This window comes from Sus scrofa, chromosome 14, assembly GCF_054392235.1.
Source record: "Sus scrofa isolate SSC_HxYL_T2T_F1_AM1 chromosome 14, Sscrofa_HxYL_maternal_Yorkshire_Landrace_v2.0, whole genome shotgun sequence".
In the NCBI taxonomy this organism is placed as follows: domain Eukaryota; kingdom Metazoa; phylum Chordata; class Mammalia; order Artiodactyla; family Suidae; genus Sus; species Sus scrofa.
In genome coordinates this window covers 99,445,571-99,470,686 of record NC_139396.1, presented here as the reverse complement: position 1 = coordinate 99,470,686, position 25,116 = coordinate 99,445,571, and the positions used below count along the sequence as shown (strand labels likewise).

At 35.3% G+C, this 25,116-nt stretch overlaps 1 protein-coding gene across 10 annotated transcripts in view; it reads right to left on the bottom strand.

Annotated features, from left to right (window-relative positions):
• Nucleotides 1–25,116, bottom strand: part of ADK (adenosine kinase) — a 481,834-nt gene that overhangs the window by 69,535 nt on the left and 387,183 nt on the right. For 4 of the 10 annotated variants that reach the window (XM_084997382.1, XM_003359240.5, XM_003359241.5 and 1 more), the window contains one exon: nucleotides 16,683–16,797. In XM_084997382.1, the coding sequence (XP_084853508.1) occupies nucleotides 16,683–16,797 (115 nt within the window). Of the gene's footprint in view, nucleotides 1–12,339; nucleotides 13,561–16,214; nucleotides 16,798–25,116 lie in introns of those variants that run through there. The other 6 variants (XR_014828152.1, XR_014828151.1, XR_014828154.1 and 3 more) reach the window with 6 other exon arrangements.

The window sequence follows — 25,116 nt, the reverse complement described above, 5'->3', positions numbered from 1 at the left end:
TAACCCACTGAGCAAGGGCAGGGACCGAACCCGCAACCTCATGGTTCCTAGTCGGATTCGTTAACCACTGCGCTACGACGGGAACTCCTGATTAAGGACTTTAATTTAAGCTCTAGTGCTCATTGTAAACCAACTACTACATCATAATTGGCTAGAAAAGCTGCAAAAAGTATAAAAATTTTTTAAAAATTAAATGAAGGTATGAGAGCTGCCCAAGTAGCCAGGATTTGATGGGAAAAGACTTCTGAGAGAAGAGAATCTTAAAAAGCAAAGCTGGAGTTCCCCTTGTGGTACAGTGGAATGAACCCGACTAGGAGCCATGAGGTTGCGGCCTGATCCCTGGCCTCAGTCAGGGGGTTAAGGATTCAGTGTTGCCCTGAGCTATGGAGTACGCCAGCAGCTGTAGCTCTGATTTGACCCCTAGCTTAGGAACCCTCACATGTCATGGGTGCAGCCCTAAAAAGCAAAAAACAAAACAAAACAAAAAAACAAAAAACAAGGCTCACATTCTAAAAGTTGACTTTTTGGAGTCCCTGCTATGTTGTAGTGGGTTCAAAATCTGACTGCAGTGGCTCAGGTTGCTGTGGAGGTATGGGTTTGATCCCCAGTCTGGTGTAGTGGGATTCAATCCCTGGCCTGGGAGCTTTCATATGCTGGGGGTGTGGTCAAGAAAAAAAATTGACTTTTCCCCTCAAGGCACAAATTTTTGGTGCTGGGTGAGACATTGAGAATCTAGGCAATAAGCTCTGGCTAAGAGGCAGAGAAGCCAACATATTCTCTGGCAATCTCCTGGGCTGGTGAGACAAAAACTGGAGTTTCAGGCTGCCAAGGTAGACAGAATTGAGGAGTCATGATCCTTAAGGGGAACACAGTGGAGTAAGCCTAACACTCAGGGGTTTCCTCCTCTGGGGTATTTGCTACATTTGTACGGTAGCAGGACAAGAGGCTAAGATATGAAGCAGAAAAACCTCTAAAAGGAAGAGCAGTGGTTTTGGCAGGTATGTGGTTCCAAAGAGAAGCTACCAATGAATAATGACCCTAGTAAATATCCCAAGATTTCAGGAGAGCTACAGCATTTCACGAGTGGGGAAAAATTAGAATGAGATTGAGTCTTACAAAAACTGCAACCCAGTCTTGAGCTGGCTCAGTTTTTGATCTATTTTTACTCTAGATGCCTTCTACAAGAAGACAGTATCACCAACAGAAATGCTGTAATTTATTACGGAAAAAGAAACAAACCCATATATGACTGAGAAATTAGTTTTTCTGACATGCAGTTAACTGCTATTGTGATTAACATGTTTGAAAACTTATTGACAAGGTAGATTACACTATAGAACTGGGATCAATAAAAAATAATCAAATTATTTAGAAAATGAAGAATGTGATTACTGAAATAAAGAACTCAATAGATGTGTTGAAATGCAGAATGGACAAAGCAAAAGAAAGCAACAGTGAACTAAATGTTAAGTCACTGCAAACATACAAGCCGAAGCTAGAGACAGGAAAAAAGGATGAAAAAACATATAAAAGAGCATAAAAGATAAATGGGACACAATAAAGAGGCCTAAGATATGTGTGATTGTTCTCCAAGTGGAAAGACAGGGATGCAGTATCTAAAGAGATAATTACTGAGAATTTTCTAAAACTGATGTGAACCCTCAACCACAAATTCAAGAAGCACTAAAAACTCCAGGATGAAAAATAATTATATTAAAAAATAAAACAAAATAAAAGTCAGGATGGTAAACACAAGGAACACCAAATTTCAAGTTGAACTCAAAGAAAAATTCCAAAAAGCAGTCAGAGAGAATGGAAATATTACATTCAAAGGAGGAAGAATAAGACTAATAGTTGACCAAAAGTAAGAAAATCCAAAAGACTGTGATCTTTAAAGACCTTAAATAATATAACTCCCAGTGTGGGGTTCCATATTTATGCAAAGCCAAAATAAAAATATTTTTGAAAAAAAAATCAAAGGAATTCACATACTGAGTGAAATGCTAAAGGAAACTATTTAGGAAGAATAAAAATCATAAAGTAATTTGTAATTATTCAGATAAAAACATGAAAATGCAGAAGGAAAAGAAAAACAATGGAAAGAGAAAATTTAACTGCACAAAATAGTATTTTGTCACTACAAGGCATTAAGATACATGGACAATTAAGATGATTGACAGGAATAACACAAAATGTTGAAAGGCTTATACAGAATTAAGATCTAAGATCCTACACTGTATGAGAAATGACAAAAGTTACAGTGTATATTTGACCTTAATGTGTCGAGGATATATTTTGTAATCTTTAAGGTAAAAATTAAAAAGTTTATGTAACTGACAAGCAAATAGAGATGGAAATGAGAATTTAAAAATATCTCATCAATCCAAAAGAAGCAGAAAAGGAGAGAAAAAAATAAATTCAATAAAAATAGAAAAAAGGTAAGATATAAGATATGAATCTGATTATATGAGTTATTTATGTTAGATATAGACTCCAATTAAAAGATAAAGATTGTGGAGTTCCCATCATGGCACAGTGGAAACAAATCTGACTAGTAACCATGAGGTTGTGGGTTTGATCCCGCCTCACTCAGTGGGTCAAGGATCAGGTGTTGCCATGAGCTGTAGTTGCAGACTTGGCTTGGATCTGATGCTGCTGCGGCTGTGGTGTAGGCCAGCAGCCACAGCTCTGATTCAAGCCCTAGCCTGGGAACCTCCATATGCTGCAGGTGTGGCCCTAAGAAGACAAAAGACAAAAGACAAAAAATAAAAATAAAAAATAAAAAATAAAGATTGTGAGAATAAATTAAAAAAATAGAAACTATATGCCAATTCAAAAAAAAAAAAAAAAAAACAAACTTAACACCATAGAAAGGTTAAAAAGTAGAAGGACAGAAAAAGATATAACAATGCAAATACTAACCCACAAAAAGCTGGCATAGTTATACTAACACTAGATATAACAGTGAGTCAAGAACCATCTTACAAGTAAAGAACGGATCTCAAAATGATAAAAGGTTCAATTCATCAGGAAGATATAAGAATTCTAAACTTAGATACATGTAATAAGATAGCTTCAAAATACACAAAGCAAAATTAGATAGCTCCAGAAGGAGAAATACACAAATCCCAATCATAGCAGGATATTTTAACAAACCTCTCTCAATAACTGATAAAACAAGGAGAAAAAGTAAAGAAGAATATAAATGGATCTGGACAACAGACTTAAACATGACCTAACTGCATATACAAAGACCATACTTAAGAATGTCAGCATATACATTCTCTCTCTCTCTTTTTTTTTTTTCTTTTTGGTCTCACTCACAGCATATGGAGGTTCCCAGGCTAGGGGTCTAATCTGAGCTATAGCTGCCGGCCTACGCCACAGCCACAGCAACACCAGATCTGAGCTGCAACTTCGACCTACACCACAGCTCACGGCAACGCAGGATCCTTAACCCACTGAGTGGGGCCAAGGATCAAACCCGCAACCTCATGGTTCCTAGTTGGATTCGTTTCCACTGTGCCATGACAGGAACTCCAGCATATACATTCTTTTTAAATGCACAAGGAACATGTATAAAATTGACCACATGGTATGCAATAAGACAAAACTTCAACAAATTCTGAAGAACTAAAATCACCCCGCATATATGACCATGATGGAATTAAATAAAAAATTAGAAACAAAAAGAAAGTTGCAGGTATTTGGAAATTAAGCAAAACTTTCTAAATAACTTATAGATTAAAGACAAAAAATCACAATAGGAATTAGAAACTATATATCTTTTAAGGCCACACCCGTGGCATATGGAAGTTAATGGGACTAGGGATCGAGTCAGAGCTACAGCTGCTGGCCTATGCCACAGCCACAGAAACACAAGATCCAAGCCTCATCTGCATCCCCAATGTGGCAGCTTGTGGCAACACTGGATCTTTACTCCACTGAATGAGGCAGGGATCAAACTGATATTCTCATGGATACTAGTCGGGTTCTCAACCTGCTGAGCCATAATGGGAACGCCTAGAAAATATTCCGAACTAAAAATAGTGAAAATAAGACATATCAAAATTTGCAAATTAAATATATAGGAAACAGAAGAAAGAAAACAGTAAATACCAGAAATTTTAAAAATGAAAAACGTATAATTGAGAAAATCAACAAGAGCAGAGTTGATTCTTTATGAAGCGAATAATTGATAAACTTTGTGGAAGTCACCAAAATGTGCCTCTCAGGTCTGCCATGTGCCATAACTGACTAATGGTGCCAGCTGTGCTCTGATTCCACCACTGCTTTCATGCTGAAGCCACGTTTCACATGAGCACGGGACCAAGCCAGCAGGAAGACTATGTAGTCCTATTCTTGAGAGAGGAGGGACTTGGTTGGGCAACTTTGCTTGATGAGCAATTTTGGCTTGAAGACTCCTTACCGACCTTGTCAAAACTTAACCACACTGCAATCTAAGCCTCTTACTACTCTATCTTCTTTCTTTCCTCCTCTCCAACACAGGAGACAGCACCACAATTTGACAGGTCACTCTGTCTCCTCTGGCTCCCACCTTATTTTCTTTACAGGTATTTCCTTCAATAAATCTGACATTTAACTTTATCTTGGCATCTGCTTTTTGGAAAATCCTAACTAAAGTGAACCTGTGGGAAGAGAGATCAAGGAAAAGAGAGGATACATTTAATTCCAAGGTCAGGAACCTAAAAAAAATCACTATTGATCCTATAGAAATAAGGAAAGTGAGAGACTATTATGAGTAATTTTATGCAAATAAATTGAAATATTTGGATAAATTAGAAAAATTTTTAGAAAAGCACAATTTATCAAAACCAGCGTAGGAAGAAACAGAAAAAGATGAATGTTCCTTTTCAATTAAAGAAGCTGAACCTGTTATGAAAAGCCATCAACAAGTTATTCTCTAGGCCAAGATATTTTGATGGGTAAGCTCTTTCAAATATTCACATAATAATAACATCAATCTTATAAAACTCAGAACAGAAGAAGGCACTTTCCTTTCTTTTTTTCTTTTCTTTTGTTTTTAGGGCCACACTCACGGCACATGAAGTTCCGGGGCTAGGGGTCAAATTGGAGCTGCAGCTGCTGGCCTACGCCACAGCCACAGCAATGCTGGATCTGAGCTGCCTCTGTGACCTACAACACAGGCAATGCCGGATCCTTAACCCACTGAGCAAGGCCAGGGATCGAACCTGTGTACTCATGTATACTAGCTGGATTCTTTACCACTGAGCCACCATGGGAACTAGAAAAAGGCACTTTCTAATTCACTTTATAAGGTCAAAATAATGTTCCTGCCCAAACTAACAAGGATGTTACGTGAAAGGAAAATTATAAGACAAACTCTCTTGTAAACACCATAAAACCTGAAAACAAAAATATAATCAGGTCAAATCCAATGATACACTAAAAGAGTATCATGACTATCCTGGGATTATCCTAAGAATGCAAAAGTGGCTTACTACTCCAAAAATCAAGCACTAATTCACACTGTAAAAGAAAAACAAAAACAAAAACAAAGAAATCATACAGTAATCTTGACAGATGCAGAAAAGTTACTAGATAAAATTCAACATCCCCCATGAATAAAAAAAAAAAAAAAAGTCAACAACTTAGTAAACTATTAATGAAAGGCAACTTCCTTAATCTGATAAAGAATATCTACAAAGAACCTGTAGCAAATATTATTCTTTTTGGTGAAATATTGAAAGCTTTTTTCACTTGAGATTGGAAATGGGACAAAAACGTTCAATATAACTATTACAACTATATTCATATTCAATGTGCCTTACTGCACAAGTTAGTGTAGTAAGAAAATTTTTGAAAAACTGAGAGAGAAATGAAGCTGTAATTATTTATCATTATGGATACAGAAAATCCAAAAGAATAAATAGACACAGTATTAAAATTAGTAAGTGAAAACAAGGTCATTATAAAAAAAATCTACAAATCAATAAAAAAACAAATAGAAACTGAAATCTAAAAGGGATCCGTTAAAAAAAAGGTAACATAACAAAACAACTAGGAATCCTACAAAGATAGATATACAAGAGTATTACACTGAAAACAAGTGTTTTTCCCGTCATGGCTCAGTGGGAATGAATCTGACCATCCTTGAGGACGCAGGTTTGATCTCTGGCCTCGCTCAGTGGGTTAAAGATCCCAAGTTGCCGTGAGCTGTGGTGTAGGTCGCAGACATGGCTTGGATCCCTTGTTGCTGTGGCTGTGGCTGTGGTGGCTGCAGCTCCGATTTGACCCGTAGCCTGGGAACCTCCCTATGCCATGTGTGCAGCCCTAAAAAGACAAAATAAATAAATAAAAAATAAAGACAACCTAAATTAACAGAGGGAAATATTCTATGGATTGGAAAGCACAATATTACAACGTTTCAATTCGCCCCAACTGAAATGCAGATTCAACATAATCTCAATAAAAATTTCATTAAGGATTAAACAAACCAGGAGTGGGGGACAACAAGCTGATTCCATAATTTATGTAGAAATGCAAAGGGCCAAAAAAACCTGGACAATCTTGAAGAACAAAATAAGAAAACCAATATTACCAGATAAAAAAGCTGGTTATAAATAAACAACCAAGAGTGTAAACTGGTACAAGAATAAAGAGAACAATGGAATAGAATAGGTAGTCTAGAAAAAGACTCACTGATAAGACATCATCTGAAATGTAACAAAGGTATTAATTTAGTGCAGTTAGAGAAAGAAGATGATGAGTCAACTACTCATTCATATGGGCAAAATAAATGAATCATGCCCATACCATATATAAAAATGAATTCTATTTCCAGATGGACTGTGGATTTAGATGAAAAAAATGAAAAAAATTAAACTTTTAGAAAAATAGGAAAAGATCTTCATGAGCTTGATGTATGCAAAAATTTTCTTCAAAAGAAAGAAAAATAAATAAATAAGAAGTTACTGCCCATGGGGGAAGCATTATAAATTGGACTATATTAAAATTAAAGGCTCATCTAACAAAAGACTTGCATGTTGACATGCTGAATGCAAAAAGAATTATAACCAATAAGACAATCTAATAAGCAGATAAATGAAAAGGTGCCCCACCTCATTACTATAAGAAAATTCCAATTAAAACTACAATGAGACACCAATACATACTTAAACAGAATGACTAAAATTAAAAAGATGGATAGTAGCAAATGTTAGCGAAGATGTGGAGGGAAAAAAAGCCATTCTATATGCTGTTGGTGGGAGTATAAATTGGTACCATCCCTTTGGAAAACTAGAACTGAAAAATGGAACCATTATGTATTATAATTATGACTGTGGTTACATAACCTTATGCATTTGTCAAATACACAGAACTTGACACCAGAAAGAATGAATTTCACTTATTTCAAAAACCCAAACCAGATATGAAAGGAAACCAAAATAGAATACAAACTTTAACCAAAGAACATGACTGTATTACAAATAAATAATGTAACCACTCTGAAGTGGATGGAATAAAAGAACCAACTTAAAGTTACTGTTGGGTAACAGCATTTTGACTACATACTGCAGAGCCAAAGACATAAAGAACTGTAAACTAACACTGTACTCTATTAAGGAAATGTTTCTCACAAGGGTGTGGATAAGCAATTCAAAACTACTTTAGGATGGAACAAATAAGTAAACACATTTTTAGATAACAAGAACCAGAACTTTCAATGTCAGAGAAAGAAGTTATAAATAAGGGAAAGAAGAAAGCTGGAATGAACTGGACTGGAACCAGAAGTATCAGTTTGAACTCATGGAGTTTAAATATATGAATGGATAAGTAGGTATAGAAATAAATATAGATGGATGTTTATCGTGGGTTGTTATAAAATACATATATTGCCAATCTATTTGTAAGAGGGCCTAGAAGTGATGATTCTCATGAGCAATGAGCATACCTAGCACCCACATCTGGGTTTCTGAATACCATTTGCCAATAAAAGGAACTGGGGCTACAGGAGGAAGCAGCTGATTCTGGGACTAATGCATGTAAAACACAGGAGCCTAGAGCATTTATGTTGTCAAAAAGCAGGATAGAGGTTAAAAGATTATGGGAATAAAGTAAGCGAAAACTATATAATGTGTGATTCTGTTTTTAAAAGAAACAAAACAAACTGTTAGCAGTAGAAGCCAAAAAAAATGGTTACATTTGATGGGATAATGATTAGAAGAGGGGCTCAAGGGGTGGCTTCTAAAGTACTGGAAGTGTTCTATTACTTGTTCTGGTGGTAGTGGCACAGGTGTGTTCACAATAATCATGTTGCAACAGAAGAAAGGGTGGGGGAAAAACTGTAATTGCAATGTATACATGTAAGGATAACCTGACCCCCTTGCTGTACAGTGGGAAAATAAAAAAAAAAATAAAAAAAAAAAAAGATGTACCAATTTTGTATCCATACCATACTTCAAAACAAACTGTACAAGATGTTCTATATTTTCATTATGGTGGTTGTTACATGTTATTTAGTATGTGCATTTTACTATGTGTAATCTATACTTCAGTAAGTTTGAATAAAAGTCCTTCAAGAAATAAAGGCTGTAATAGGGTTAATATTTGTCCAGTATAGGCTGTCTCCAATTTTGCTTCTAGCTTTGATAGAAAGGTTAAAGTTGAAAGAAGTCTCATTTCTTGACAGGCCTGAGATCACTAAACCATACAAACCATGCCCCAAAGATATTACTTCGTCAGGTATGTGACAGTTCCATATGCGTTATTCTAGATTATGTTTGACCTCCTGGCTAATTGAAGGACTTTGTCTTTTGCGCTTACAAAAATCTAATATGAAACATGAGTCAATGACTTACTTGTTTTCACTCATAGCTAAAGAATATATATTCTGTAAAATCTCAGCTTGTAAGAACTTTTTTCTATGAATGCCATACACAGACATTCTGAAAAAATGTTACCTACTTTGTTTTATCCGCACCATTACCAACCTATGCCAATAAGAACATGATTTAAAACTGGTTTGGCTGCAGTAGAGATAACATTTTCAAAATGATTTACAATAATATTTTGTAGCAGTAGGAGTTGTGATGATGTGCTGACATTATTCTTCCAGCTGCTGAGATGGTTTTCCTTTAGAGTTTGCATTTTCTTTTGCACACCTTCTGTGTTTTATGCCTACCAGAATTGCAAACCACAATGACCTTTTCTTAGAGAGAAATGGACAGCACTGATTATTATCAAAGAACATGAAAACTTAACTAGCAAATGGAGTGACAAGTTTAAGGACTCAAGAACAAGAAGACAAGAAACTTCAAAACCTCATTTACTCATAATGAAATGACAATGGACACTATGATGTAACTATCTTAAATTATAAGCTCCACAAAGACTGGAGACTATTTAAAGTAATATGAAGATCGAGTAGTATTCCATCGTGTATACGTACATCTTCCCAATCCAATCATCTGTCAATGGACACTTGGGTTGTTTCCATGTCTTGGCTGTGGTAAAGAGTGCTGCAATGAACATGCGGGTGCATGTGTCTTTTTTAAGGAAAGTTTTGTCCAGATATATGCCCAAGAGTGGGATTGCTGGGTCATATGGTAGTTCTATGTAGTTCTGTATACTGTTCTCCATAGTGGTTGTACCAGCTTACATTTACTATGCCATAAAAAAGAACAAAATAATGCCATTTGCAGCAACATGGATGGAACTAGACACTCTCATACTGAGGGAAGTAAGTCAGAAAGAGAAAGACAAATACCATATGATATCACTTACACATAGAATCTAATATACAGCACAAATGAACCTTTCTACAGAAAAGAAAATCATGGGCTGGGAGAATAGACTTGTGGTTGCCAAGGAGAAGGGGGAGGGAGTGGGGTGGATTGGGAGCTTGGGGTTAAGAGATGCATACTATTGCCTTTGGAATGGATTAGCAATGAGATCCTGCTGTGTAGCACTAGGAACTATGTCTAGTCACTTATGATGGAGCATGACAATATGAGAAAAAAGAATGTATGCGTAACTGGGTCACCATGTGTACAGTAGGAAAAAATGTATTGGGAAATAAAAAAATAAATAAAAATAATAATAAAGTAATATGAAGATTGCTTGCAGTTGTAGATGGGTCCTTGTTACTTTGTGATTTATTGAGAAAAAGGAGCATTCATCAAGGTCTAACTTACTAAAGTACTAAAAGCTTTACTACTAAAGATTTTGTTTCCATCATCCTACAGGATCATAGAACTTGAGGCATCATTATCAAATCACATAATTCAATGATTCTCAAAGTTAGAGATGGAGGGTAGACAACATTGCTCTATCACCTAAGGGAGATTTTTCAATAAATACACAACTCCATTTCCCACAGACTCCATCACCCATATTCTCATACATCTTCTTGAGGATGTGTATTTCAATATTCCTCACAGGGATGTATCAGATTGACTGTATTTATGAAATCAGGGCTCTATTTACCAAAATCCCATTAAATGATTCTGATATGACAACACCAGTCTTCCAGTTGAAAACCTCTGACTTAATCTGTTTTTCCCATTTTGGCAACATTATAATTTAAACAGCCCAGAAAGTATTCTAAAAGTATTCAGAAAAGTCTACAATTTATTCTTCAGTGGACCAATTTTATTGTCTCTTAAGAGACACTGTGTCAAATGCATTCTTTCAACTTAGAACAAAAGTTCTATTGCTTCTTCCAATTTTTTTTTTTTTTGATCTTGTCTTTTTAGGGTCGCACCTGCAGCACACAGAGGTTCAGAGGCTAGGGGTCCAACTGGAGCTGCTGCTGCCCGCCTACGCCACAGCCACAGCAACGCCAGATCCAAGCTGAGTCTGTGACCTACACCACAGCTCAGAACAACACCAGATCCTTAACCCACTGAGCGAGGCCAGGGATCAAACCCTCAACCTCATGGTTCCTAGTCAGATTCATTTCCGCTGTGCCACGATGGGAACTCCACTTCTTTTAATTTTTAATGATATATTTAGAACAGAAATGGAGAAATTCAAACTATAAAGATACATGTATACATATGCACATATATAATATTCATATATGTACAAAATATTTGCACTATTGTCTTTAATAAATCAGATGTTTATATATGACAACCTTATTAGTAGCTACAGTCCAGTAGGTAACATTAGGTCTTAGTTTTTTGGTTTTTGTTTTTTTTTTTTGCTTTTTAGAGTCACACCCACAGTATATGGAGGTTCCCAGGCTAGAGATCAAATCAGAGCTACAGCTGCTGGCAAACGCCACAGCCATAGTAAGGCAGGATCTGAGCTGTCTGTGGACCTACACCACAGCTCATGGCAATGCTAGATCCCCGACCCACTGAGTGAGGCCAGGGATCAAACCCGCATCCTCGTGGATAGTAGTCGGATTTGTTTCTGCTGTGCCACAAGGGGAACTCCTGGTCTTAGTTTTTTTAAAGTTTATAGACACAGAAATGATTTCCTTAACCTGACTCCCATGCTACCAAACAGGTTCATTCAACATTTATCAAAAGAATCAAAATGGATAGAGTCTTTTCTTTCCTCTCCTTCATCCCTAGCCTCCTATCCTTATTACTCTTCAGTCGCCGGGCCATCCCTACCCAATCCCTTCACATCCCCAAAAGCACAGAACTCAATCAAGGAACAAAACAATGATTGGTATGTGACAAAATCTCTGGGCTGGAGTGATAAAGGATGGATACCCGACTGAAAGAGAGGCAGCCAAAAAAAAAGGGTGTGGAAAAGACTTTAGATTCACAAGCAATTTAGAGAGGAGGAATTCAAATAATTACATTTATAAAACAAGAGAGTGGTTTATAGATACCATACCTCCAAAGAAAAATGGCCTCTAGAATTAAATACCAAGGAAACTGATTTTATTACATTATTGCTAAATGCCACAAACTTAGCAGTGACCATTTAAAAATACTCTACAGTGTAAGTTTTTAGGAACAATGATTCCTAATTAGTGTTTTAATAAGTGTTAGCACTGCCTTGTGCCATTCTGGAATGTCACTTACAGTAAATTAAGGGGCACTTTCCCCATCTTCCATTAGTATTTTAATGCTAGGAGGTGGGAAGAAGCTGATCCATATTCAAGAGGAAAGGAGGAAAAACAATAACAAATTGGCATTTCTTCTGTGAATTGCCCCACAGGCCAAGCATTTTTATGTTCTTAATCATTATTAAATGACTTAACATGACACCCAGAGCCTGGCGAATGATTGCATCCTGACATGAGAACGAATTACAAATGAAATGAAAGATCAAGCCGTATTAGAGGATTGCCTCTGGGAAATGAAAATCTTTAATTCTCTTTTATTATTGACATTTATTTGGCTGCCATGAATAACAACATAGCAAGGAGATTCAGCTATGCCTGTGCATTGAATAGCTTATCCCAGGGCTCAAAACTGCATTAACATTTATCATGTTTGCTTTTGTAGCTGACACCACTGAACAGATTCTCTATCCATCTTGTATTTATCATGCATTGCAGATATAGTGCATCCTCTAATTTAAGTTCATTTTCATATAGTAGGAACAGCAAAGATTAGCCAGAGTCGTTCCTCAAATAAATTCCTGCTGGTAAGCAACCCTAAGAATGGTTTAATAGATTTAATAAAGGACAAAATGAGTTGACAAGGAAATTCAGTCACAGTAAGGGGAGGCTAATTTTAAAGGTTTCATTTTGGGGAAAATTGTGCAAATTCACAGTGAGGAAGGCACTTGTACAATATGTATATCTGGAATACAGAAAGCCTTAAAATAAATGTCTCCATAAAGAGGAACAAGTCGCATTTTATGAATCTGAAAGCAGTACAACAGTTCCTATAAGATAAGAAATCTATGTGTTTTTTGCTTTTCTAAAGAGAGTTCATTGCTAAGACAGGAAAGGACACATTATAGGAAGACAGCAATTCAGATAGTTATCAATGCAGGGTTACATTTTCATGACATTACTTTTCTGTCTTGTACAAATTAACAACATGGAGAGAAATTCCCTGGTAGATCAGTGGTCCTGGGAATTTCCACATGCTGCCGCCAAAAACCAAACGAAACATGGCTTTTCCTGTCGCAACAGTGAAAGATTATAGTACCTGGTACTTTTACTCATGATCTTCTTTGACTGGACTACCCTCCTTTATTTAAATCCTTCTTAAAATTCAAGGCTTAGCAAGGATATCAATATATTTTGGGAACATAACTTAATATCTCTGAATTTGGTCTAAAAAATTACTTTTTTCTTTCTGTTTTACATACTTTTTTTTCAATTTGGTGACTTTTTTAATATAATGATTTTTATTTTTTTCCGTTATAGCTGGTTTACAATGTTCTGTCAATTTTGTACTGTACAGCATGGTGACCCATATTTTATATACTTTTTTTTTTGTCTTTTTACTATTTCTTGGGCCACTCCCGTGGCATATGGAGGTTCCTAGGCTAGGGGTCGAATCGGAGCTGTAGCCACAGGCTAACGCCAGAGCCACAGCAATGCAGGATCCGAGCCGCGTCTGCAACCTACACCACAGCTCATGGCAACGCCGGATCCTTAACCTACTGAGCAAGGGCAAGGACGGAACCCACAACCTCATGGTTCCTAGTCGGATTCGTTAACCACTGCGCCACGATGAGAACTCCATATATACTTTTAACTATAGAAAATTTTAAACATATTTACAAGTGGAAGTAATAGCATAGTGACCATCCTTCATATATCCATCACCCAGCTTCCACCAATTATTAACTCATGAACAAATCTCATTTCACCTATAACCCAAATTCACTATTTACCACTCTGAATTATTCTGAAACATATATATCTGGAAATAAATTTCCGAATCTTGCTTTTGACAATTCTAAAATAAGAAAGCTGGAATACAATAATTCTAGGGTTCTTTCTCCCCACAATTTGACCATAATTAATTCTTTAACCCATTTTACCCTTACATAGTTAATTCAATAAAAATTTACTCCACATTCGTATAATCTCTTTCCTCAAGCTTTACTGATCTCCTTCTTTCAGTCAATATAACTGTACAGTTTGCACAGTCTGTACCAATAATTAAGAAGTATAATTATACTTTGTTGTATTCATATTTTGATGTGTATTAATTTTATTTTCCAGTTAGATCTTTAAGGCTATCTTAAATTTCAGTGTTCAATAGAGTACTGAACAAAACAAAGGTAATCACTGCTATTGTTTATAATACTTATTAACTAAATGATTGATTTTAATCTTAATGATTCAGACAGTATTTAAAGGTTTTATTTTGTCTTTAATAGTAGGGAGTATCATATTGACAATATTACTCATTTTAATGAAAAGATATTTATTTACTAGATGAAATTTCTATTCTGTTTCTATGAGAGCTATTAAAGAGATGCCTGAAGTGAGGTTTTCTTCTTGAGGTTTAAAACTAAGGAAATAGCTTTTTTCTTTCCTTGTTTTTCCCTTCTTGCACCACACCCGCAGCATATGGAAGTTCCAGGGCTGGGGATCAAACTGGGGCCTGAAGAGAGACAAGCCAGATTACTAACCCACTGTGCCACAGTGGGAACTCCAGGAAATAACTTACTTCTGAATTTCATTTGCTTATAATGAGATAAATTTATTTTACTCAAACAAAGGTATTTGGTAAATAAAATGTATCCCCCCCCCGAAAAACATTTCTAGACTGACAATATCTCTAAAATATCAAAGTAAATAAACTAAATCAAAGTGGATTAACTCAACTTAATTTTAATAAATTAAATTCTTGGAAATGAAAGCTTTTCTACTAAGAGAAGACAGGTGTATTTATTAAAATAAAAAATGATGGATGTATAAATCAACTATAATAAAAAAATTTAAAAAAACCCAAGCAATAAAAGGTACATTTTCTCAAAATAGAACAAAGAGTCCTAAAATCTGTATGGAACCACAAAAGACCCTGAACAGCTAAAGCAATCTTAAGAAAAAGAACAAGGCTGGAGGCATCACACTTCCTGATTTCAAACAATATTACAAAGATAGAGTAATCAAAACAGTATGGTTATCAGTATAAAGGCAAACACACAGATCAATGGAACAGAATAGAGAACCCAGAAACAAACCCACACACATATCGTTAATTAATTTACGACAAAAGAGCCAAGCATATACAATGGGGAAGGGATAGTCTCTTTAATAAATGGTGCTGGGAAAACCAGACAGCCACATGCAAAAGAATAAAACTAGACCATTATCTTACAACCTACACAACATCACCTCAAATGGATGAAAGATTTGAAGGTAAGTCTTCAAACCAAAAAGCTCTTAGAAGTAAACAAAGGGAATAAGCCCTTACCATTGGTTTTGATGATGATTTTTTGGATTTCACAGCAAAAGCAAAGGCCAAAACAGCAATAATAAATAAGTGGGACTTCAAACTAAAAACACTTGTGTACAGCAAAGGAAACGATCAACGAAATGAAAAGAAAACCTAAGGAATGGGAGAAAAATATTTGCAAGTCATGTATCTGATAATAGGTTAACATCCAAATGTAAAAAGAACTCATACAACTCGAGTGAAAAACCAAATAATCCAATTAAAAAATGGGCAGAAGATCTGAATAGACATTTTTTCCAAAGAAGACAATAGATGGTCAACAAGTACACAAAAAACTGCTCAACAGAACTAATTATCAGGAAAATAGAAATCAGAACCACAATGAGTTATCACCTCATACCTGTTAGAATGGCTATTACCAAAAAGATAGGAAAAAAATGTTGGCAAGGACATGGAGAAGAGGGAACCCTTATGCATTGTTGGTGGAAATGCAAATTGGTGCAGCTGCCATGGAAAACAGTATAGAGGCTCCTCAAAAAATTAAAAGTAGAATTATCATATGATCCAGCAATTCTACTTCTAGGTATTAATCCAAAGAAAAAGGAGAAACTCTAATTCAAAGAGATACCTGTATCCCCATGTTTGTTGTAGCATTATTTACAACAGCCAGGTCATGGAAACAACCTAAGTGTCCACTGATAGACACTTAGAATGGATAAAGAAAATGTGGTATACAAACACACACAGTAATATTATTATTCAGCTATAAAAAAGAAGGAATTTCTGGAGTTCCTGTCATGGCTCAGTGGTTAATGAATCTGACTAGGAGCCATGATTGCAGTGGGTTAAGGATACGGCATTGCCATGAGCTGTGGTGTAGGTCGCAGACCCGGCTCGGATCGGGCATTGCTGTGACTCTAGTGTAGGCCAGCGGCTACAGCTCCAAAAGATTAGAGCCCTAGCCTGGGAACCTCCATATGTCATGGGTGCAGCTCTAGGAAAAAGACAAAAAAAAAACAAAAAGAAAGAAGGAATTTCTGTCATCTGAAACAATATGGATGAAACTTTAGTGCGCTGTGCTAAGCAAAATAAATCAAACAAGGAAAGATAAATATTGTATGATCTCCCTTACATGTAGAACAAACAAACACACAAACAAACCCAAACTCACAGACACTGAGAATAGAAGGTGGATGCCTGAGATAGGAGTAGGGATAGGTGTGAGGGTAAGATAAATACGTTAAGGTAGTAAAAAAAGAAAAAGTACATTGTTTTGAATAACTGTGACAGAAATAATACAGACTTTTGTTATAATCATTAATCTCCATAATAATGGGTTTCTCCCCCAGTTTCCAATTGTACCTGTAGCCAGTATAGTGTCATCTCTCCCTTGGGTGAAAATCACAATTCGCTGCCTCTTCGAGTTCACCTTTGGCAGAGCTTGTGTCTTTTTGGCTATTTCTTTAATATCTTCAGTCTATTAATAGAAAGGAGGAAAAAATTCTCATAACCACTATAATAAACTAAAAGCAAATCAATATATTGTTCAAATTATGAGAGACCTGAACATCTGTTGAGAGTTATTTAGAAATTTTAACCACATACAAAAGTAAAGAGTACAATAATCTTTAAGGAATCCACCATCAAGTTCCAACATTTAAAATTTTTGATGAATCTTATTTCATCTTCATCTACCTGCCTTTTATATTATTATGAAGCAAATCTCAGAAACTATGTAATATCATAAGTAAATGCTTTAGTATTTCTTTCTTTCTTTTTTTGGGGGCCACACTAGAGGTATGTGGAAGTTCCTGGGCTGGGGATTGAACCCATGCTGCAGTTGCAATCTGTGCCACAGTTGTGGCAATGCTGGATCCTCAACCAGGTGCGCCACATGACAACTTCCTTTAGAATGAATTTCTGAACGATAAATACTCAAACATAACCATATCAACTATTATCATATTTTTAAAAGTTAACAATAATTTTAAAATATCAACACAAATCCAGTCAGTTTTCAAATTTCCAATAAGGAGAGATTTGTAAAAAGAGAATACTGAATTATTTTAGTGGTTAACAAAGCGTAATTATTGCTCATTCTGGAAATAATGCAGCTACTATAATGACAAAGTTTTCAGAGAATGAAAATAAGAGAAAGATGCTGTTTCCTAAAGAATTTTAAAAGACAAAGTTTAAAAAATTACAAATTAATTCTAGAAACCCTCATGCTATTTTTCATATCACATAGTCTTAGAAGTTTTACATACATAAATGTTCTGTCTTAAAATCTAACTCTTGAGTTATGGGTTATATTCTTAGAATCATGTTTTCAGCAATTTTAGATAATTTAAAAACCCATGTCTGAATTCAGTGGGACTCTAAAATTGTCCATGGTTTGGGGTTTTGGTGGTAGATTGCTCTATCACTGTGCAAAGTTGCAAATAGTTATGGAGAGAAAAACAAATGCCAGAGGGGAAATATGTCTGAATGTCATAAAGGAAATTAATTAGCATATATAGGATAGAAAAATTTAGGTAAATAAAGCAGACAAATCATATCCGTTACAGACAACATCAGAAACCATGACATTTTTAAAGGTATGACAATCTTTAGTGAAATATTTGTATGTTGTTTGTTCATGAGATACTTAAGAAATTCCAGATGATATATGAAGCTAAGCTTCTCCTATACCTAACACCATGATTCTAGAGAACTGTTCTTTCTGAAAAAAATAGCCACTTGTGGTAGGACAATGCTGCTGACCTTTCAAACATGCTGACTGAAAAAATTTCACTTTTGGTTGCTTATTTTAGAACAGGACTAAGACTGCACTCTGATAAGATAAGAAATTCCCTCAGTTTTAGGAGAAAGACTATTAGAAATGACTGGTAACAGCTGAAAGGACCTACCAAAATGCCAATGTCTTATAATAATATCTTCATTCTCTCAAATAAATATGTATGTTTAATTAAAACTACTCACATATACTCTCTCAATCTCCTTACGACACACATATTTTACTACTGTAGGATTTTTATTTATGATTGAGTATAGTTCATTTTTAGTAAAGATAAGAGGCAAGCTCCAGAAAATTTCACTTTATCATATTGGAGGCAGAATCTTATGCACGTACTGGATGTTTTTTAAATAGAGGTCCTTTTTTAAGGTGGTATAAGGAATAAACTAAGAATGAGACTCAGGTGTCTTATACCAGTCTTGTGGGAAGATATATTTTTTGGTGGAAGCTTTGGTCACTTAATCAAAGAAACCATTTTTAATGTCTCAGATTAAATCTTATAAAAATGCAGTTCAAGACTGAAAGAAACTTTTCAAATATAAAAGATAAATCTTTACAGAAAGGTTAAGCCTATTCTATCTGTACCCAAATCCAAAGTTCATACAAAACCTCGTGTCCCTCCTGAATCACCTAATCTAGATTGTGGAACAGAAAAAAGGAAATTAGAGGAAAAAACTGGTGAAATCAGAATAAATTCTGTAGTTCAGTTACTGACACTGTATGAATGTTAATTTCCTGGTTTTGAGCATTATATCTTCAATATGTACAATGTTAGCATTAGCGGAAGCTGAGTGAAGAGTATCTGGAAATTCTCTGTACTATTTTTACAAATTGTCTGAATCTAAAATTGTTTCAAAATAAAAAGTTAAAAATAGATTTTGTGAGGATGAAAGAGGATAAGGCAAGTGAAAGAGCTTAACGCAATATTTAGCACATGCTAAGTACTTAATAAATATTAAGCCATTTCATCTATTGACTGCCATTTTAATACTTTCCAAAACTGTCAATTCCTGAGTTGCCTCAAACATCTCTAGAAAGGAGGGCCTCAAGAGTTTTGAGTATCAAAAATTTAATGATGGTATCTAATAAGGGGCAAGAAAGGGAAAAAAAAGAATAAGTAGAAGAAAGCTCATAAATTTAGCTGAGCTATGTATACAGAGCTATGAGCACTCTAAAGCACTCATTAAATCTTAACTACTGTTGGCAGTACACACCATTACTATATCCTCATTTTATAGATGAAGAAATTGAATCATGGAGAGGTTAAGTAACTTCTTAGGGTCATAAAATATACTAGAAGAAGAGCCAGGACTAGCACCCACAAAGTTTAACTCCAGGGATTACACTCTTCTATGTTATCCACAAATTATACTGCTTCTATGAATTTTGGCAACATGCTTTTTGTTGTTGTTCTCATAAAACTATAGCATGTTCATCCCAAATCATTTCAGCCACAAGTCACTGCTGATCTTGCACTTAACTGTAATATCTTTTTTCTTTATTATTCTGGCTTGTATTTATTTTACCCTCATGAATTTCAACTTCTGAATTTCCAGAATTACTCACTTAAAAATCTAATTTTCGGAGTTCCTGTCATGGCACAGTGGAAACGGATCTGACTAGGAACCATGAGGTTGCGGGTTTGATCCCTAGTCTTGCTCAGTGGGTTGAGGATCTGGTGTTGCTGTGAGCTATGGTGTAGGACACAGACGTGGCTTGGATCTGGCGTTGCTGTGGCGTAGGCCAGCAGCAACAGCTCTGATTAGACCCCTAGCCTGGGAACCTCCATATATGCTGTGTGTGTGGCCCTAAAAAGACAAAACACCAAAAAACAAAAACAAACAAACAAAAAAAACCTGATTTTTCTCTTCCAATATGTAAGAATGTGAGAAAGAAAGAAGTATGGTTTATAAACACAGAGCACCAGACTCAGAGATCTGAGCTCTGATCCTGGCTCCACTATGTACTAGCTATGTGACCTTGAACAAGTCATGTAGCTTATGGTTTCTGTTGAACTGACATGACAATAGATGCCTACCTACCTGCAGGGGTTTGTGTGAATATTAAATGTATTAATGATATGTTAGAAAAGATTTTCATAAACTGTGAATCATTTCATAAATGTTAAATTATGCTCTTATGTCACTGGTGATCATACACCTTAAATTTAGCATTGTTTTCCAAATTAAAGAATATATTCTCTTTATTCTTTATTTAATAAGCTGATAATATGTATGTTAAACAATATTGTCACAACCTACCTATTCCTTTACAAGACCAACTGTGGTGTTCACATACATTGCTTCACTTAACCATAGCATATACTGCTTTGTTTCCCAAATAGAAACTCCTGTAATAATTATGTTGTTTATATGATGTGTCAATCTCTGTCTTATCTCATACTACCTCCTTCTCACTCACTCCGTTACAGTCACATTGACCCCCTGTCAGTTCCCGGAGAACAGAGTACATTATGCTCTCTCTTGCCTTGGGGCCTATGTGCTCTGTTCCCTGTTTGAAATTTTTTTTCCCCTGTTGTTTTGCTTTTTTCTGTCATGCCTAGATATTTTTATTTTTCAAGTTTTACTTTCTCAGTCAGTCCAATGACCATCACAGTAGAATAGAAGCCCTCTGGCATTTTTTACTGTACATTCTGGTGATTTTTATCTTGTCGTCAGGGTCTATCAAAGTGGTAGCCACATAATGCTCAGTAAATATTTGTTAAATGCATAAGTGATTAAATAAAGAGAATTTGAAGACTATCTTATCCCTTTCTGCTAATCTATTTTTTTTTTTTTTTTTTGGTCTTTTTTCTATTTCTTGGGCTGCTCCCGCACCATATGGAGGTTCCCAGGCTAGGGGTCGAATCGGAGCTGAAGCCACCGGCCTACGCCAAAGCCACAGCAACGCGGGATCTGAGCCGCGTCTGCGACCTACACCACAGCTCACGGCAACGCTGGATTGTTAACCCACTGTCTGCTAATCTATTGTTTTAAAACTATCCTCTTCTGGGACTCAGTAACCTAAAAAAAGCAGTACTGAACTCTCTTAGCCAGCAGGACCCGACTTAGTATCTTATTACAGAAACTCTTGGTAATCATTCGCTGCATTCTTTGTATTTGTGAAGACTACAGGAAACTTGGAAAAATCTTGGAGAATTCTTTGGGAAAAAATGCCTCCTGAAACTGTGTACCTTCTATCTAGTACTGATTGTTGAAACTGTCTGTGATGATGTGTATGTGCTATTTACTCTGGGTCCAATATGGTAGTCCCTATCTATGCATACACTTGAAATGTGAACTAAATTTAAAAAATTTAATTTGATTATTTTATTTTTTTGGCCGCATATGTAGCATGTGTAAGTTCCCAGGCCAGGGACTGAACCTGTGCCATAACTATGATCTGTGCCACAGCTGTAGCAACACCAAATCCTTAACCTACTGCACCACAAGGGAACTTCCAAATTTTATTTAATTTTAATTTAAATAGCCACATATGGCTAGTGGATGCGTATTAGAGAGCACAATTCAGTACTTTCCTCTATCCCTTTTATTAGATGATAGAGTTGTCATTGGTCAGAAAAAGACTACAAGTCTGGAAGCCTCTGAGTAGTCATGGGCTCTGGGGAAAGTAGGAAAATGGATAAGAACTGCTTCATTTCCTCTATGCTGAGAAGTAGTGTATCTTAGAGATCTAAAATAAGAAAATTAAAATTTGTTGCTTGGAGTAAAAGTGAATAAATGAACCAAGAGAAAAGGTATGAATTCTCTTCATCATTTGGCATACACTCTATTGCACTGAGAATGAAGATACAAAGATTATTTTTATTTAGGCTTTGGAGGTGTTTCTTCACCTTAATTTGAATCAATTTTCAATACTGCTTTTAAAAGGCTTCATAATGAATGGATATATGAATATGTATAACTGATTTATGTTGCTGTATACCTGAAACTAACACAATTTTGTAAGTCACCTTTACTCCAATAAAATTAAAAGTATATATAAACACTAAAAAAAAAAAAGGCTTCATAATGAAACATGTTTTTAAGTACCTTATTTTTACTTAGGTTCTAAAAATACAAACTTTAATTGGCTCAGCTCAAGATAAGGTTGATTTAAAAACATGCTGTACTGTACAGTGGGAAAATAAAAAAAATTATTAAAAAAAAAATAAAAACATGCTGTAGTCTGAACCGATTTTCCAAAATAATAAAAGGCCTCATGAAACTTTTTACCCTAAGAATTGTCATTTTAAATTCTTAGCAGGTCTGTCATTTAAATCAGGCACTACGTAATCTTCCATATATATATATATTCCTCTCTCTTCTGCTTTGTGCTCAGCTCCAGTTCTTATCTCATTCTCCAGTGCCCTCCAAAGCTGTCTCCTCTTGAACTGAAAATTGCCCAATTCATTTTAAAGATTAAACATATTTTTTAAAAAAAGAAAGATTATCTAAAATTTGCAGAGAAGCTAAACAGAACATCAAAAACAATGCTGCTGAGGATATTTCCTGATGAATAGACACTGGTTATTTTTAGAGGCATTTGAATTGTTTTGTTAGCAGACAGATCACTAGTGGCAACACTCAGTGGCTTTGGGAACTGGTTGGGATTTATAATAGAAAATGAGGGTAGGACAGTGGACTTGTGGGAAGAAAAAAATGTTCACCTTTCCTTTCTCTTTAAATTTTTCATTTCTCTCCTCTCATTTATGCCCCAAATTAAGAAGTAAAATTAAAGTTGGGAAGAATAAGATACATGCAGACTTTGTCTAGTTTGTCACACTAGATTTGAGAGCAATGACACATTTCCACAGATATTAAACTGTTAAGTGATTTCTTCCTATTTGAGTCTTTAAAAATACCAAGTTTCAAATCTATGCTTTCATATTACTAATGGACTAAAGAAACTTTAATGATGTTTTAAAACCACTCAATTTCTCTAGAGAACATTCCATCCATGGATTATTTTTATTAACAATACTTACTTGAGGTCATTCTACTTATGGCTCTTACAGAATCTACAAAGCCTATAATACTTTGGGGAACCTATAAAGTGACACAGCACAATACAATCTAATATATCACTATCAATGTCACCTACAGAGGTATTTTGCTATGTTAGGAGGTAATAAGGTGTACTATTTATACAATCTAACATATCACTATCAGGGTCACCAACAGAGGCATTTTGCTACATCAGGAGGTAATAAGGTGTACTATTATAATCATCATCACTTTGTTTATATGCTATAATCAGTTATGGCAGATTTATGGTAAAAGAAACAATTCCAGAATCAATAAGTAAGAACTAATGGAACAGTTACTACGGTGCTGGTTACAATAAAAGAGACCAAGTAGTTTGTTGCTAAGACTGAATTTAAGCCAGACATAGTCAAAGCATGAAGCTCAATGGAGCAATAAAACTATGAATTAGTAAGGTTTAATAAACTATTAAAATTATTATTATTGAGGTGCTAGTGAGTCATGATTATTTGTTATACAACATGTCATATTTCTAAGCATCTACAAAATTGGTTATTTTCTGGAACTAAATACATTTTAAAATGTTAGCACAAAAAACAGGACACAAGTTTTTATCTTTGGAGAATTTTGAGGTAACAATAGAGAATGTCAGCTGTTAATACTGAAATTTAATGTCAGTGAAACTTTAAAAAACATAACTGAAAACATTTACTTATAGTCTCATGATCAAAACATTTGACTTTTAAATTGAATAGTCCCCTGATTACATTTAATTCTGTATCTCAATTGCCAGTTTGGGAAATTACAAAGTGAGACTTAAATGAGATAAAAATTACTTGGAAATCTTTATTCCTTCTTCTTCATGTGACTCAACCTCATATTCATGAGAATATGTTAAAACAAAAAAAGCAAGCGCCTGAGAAACCATCATAGTTCCCATTAATTGAGCATTATGAAGCAGAGTTTACTACTCCGATAGAGGGTTTTCTCGTAGGACCTTGGGAATAGAATACTTATTCCACATGCTCGCTGCCTTTCTCCTAGAAAAGGAAACTCCATAGCTGCTTGTCAAACCCCATGACCAGGATAACATACATAAGTATTGCTTCAGTGCTTGATAATGAATCTGCCTTTAGTATATTTAAGTAACAGTTTCATCACGAATCCATAGAACATCTTTCTCTAAGGAGTTCAAGCTCTAAGTGAGCTTACTAATACAGCCAATCAATGCTCACAGGTTCAGTAGATGGTAGACAATACTGAGTATGCAAATAAGGAGAGCTATACATTCCAGCTCTAGTCAGATTAAATTTTAAAAAATTACAACCATGAAACATCCCAAGTTGCTGTATAGAATACAGTATCCTACATAGCTCTGGCTAAATAAATATGATACTCATAAAACTCAAAAACTCAGGTAATTCTCTAACAATTAACCTGCGTTTGGATTAGCCACTGTTTTCTAACAATCGATTGGAAGTTGGATATTACATAGGTAAAAACATTTTATTGTCTGTTGTCTTAATTTTGCCAACAATAACCACATGGAATTTGGAATTTTGACAGAATAATACTTCTATCAGGAAAATAGAATGAGGACCTGGAAATTAAAGCAATTGTCAATATTTTGTTTCAGAAAACTTATGAGCTTTATGTTATCAAAAAAAAAAAAAAAAAAGAAGAAGAAGAAGAAAAAGAGAAGGAAAAAAAGAGATTCAAACAGGAAGTTTATATGGGCATGATCCAAATTAATCAGTTCCTAACAACCGTTAAGTACAACCTTTTGGAAATTAATTTACATAATGATAATCTACATGTGGTAGGGTTGAAATTATTTAAACGACATTATATTTCACTATTTAGTCTTGCTCCACCACTGCTTTAGCAGTGAATCCTTATGAAATGTAATGCAGCTAATGAGGTAGCTTTTTAACTGAACAAACTGACAGGCCCCATATCTGCAGAGGCAGCTTGAAACCGTGCCCAACCTCTTGGCTTCCCAAGAGGCTTTTCA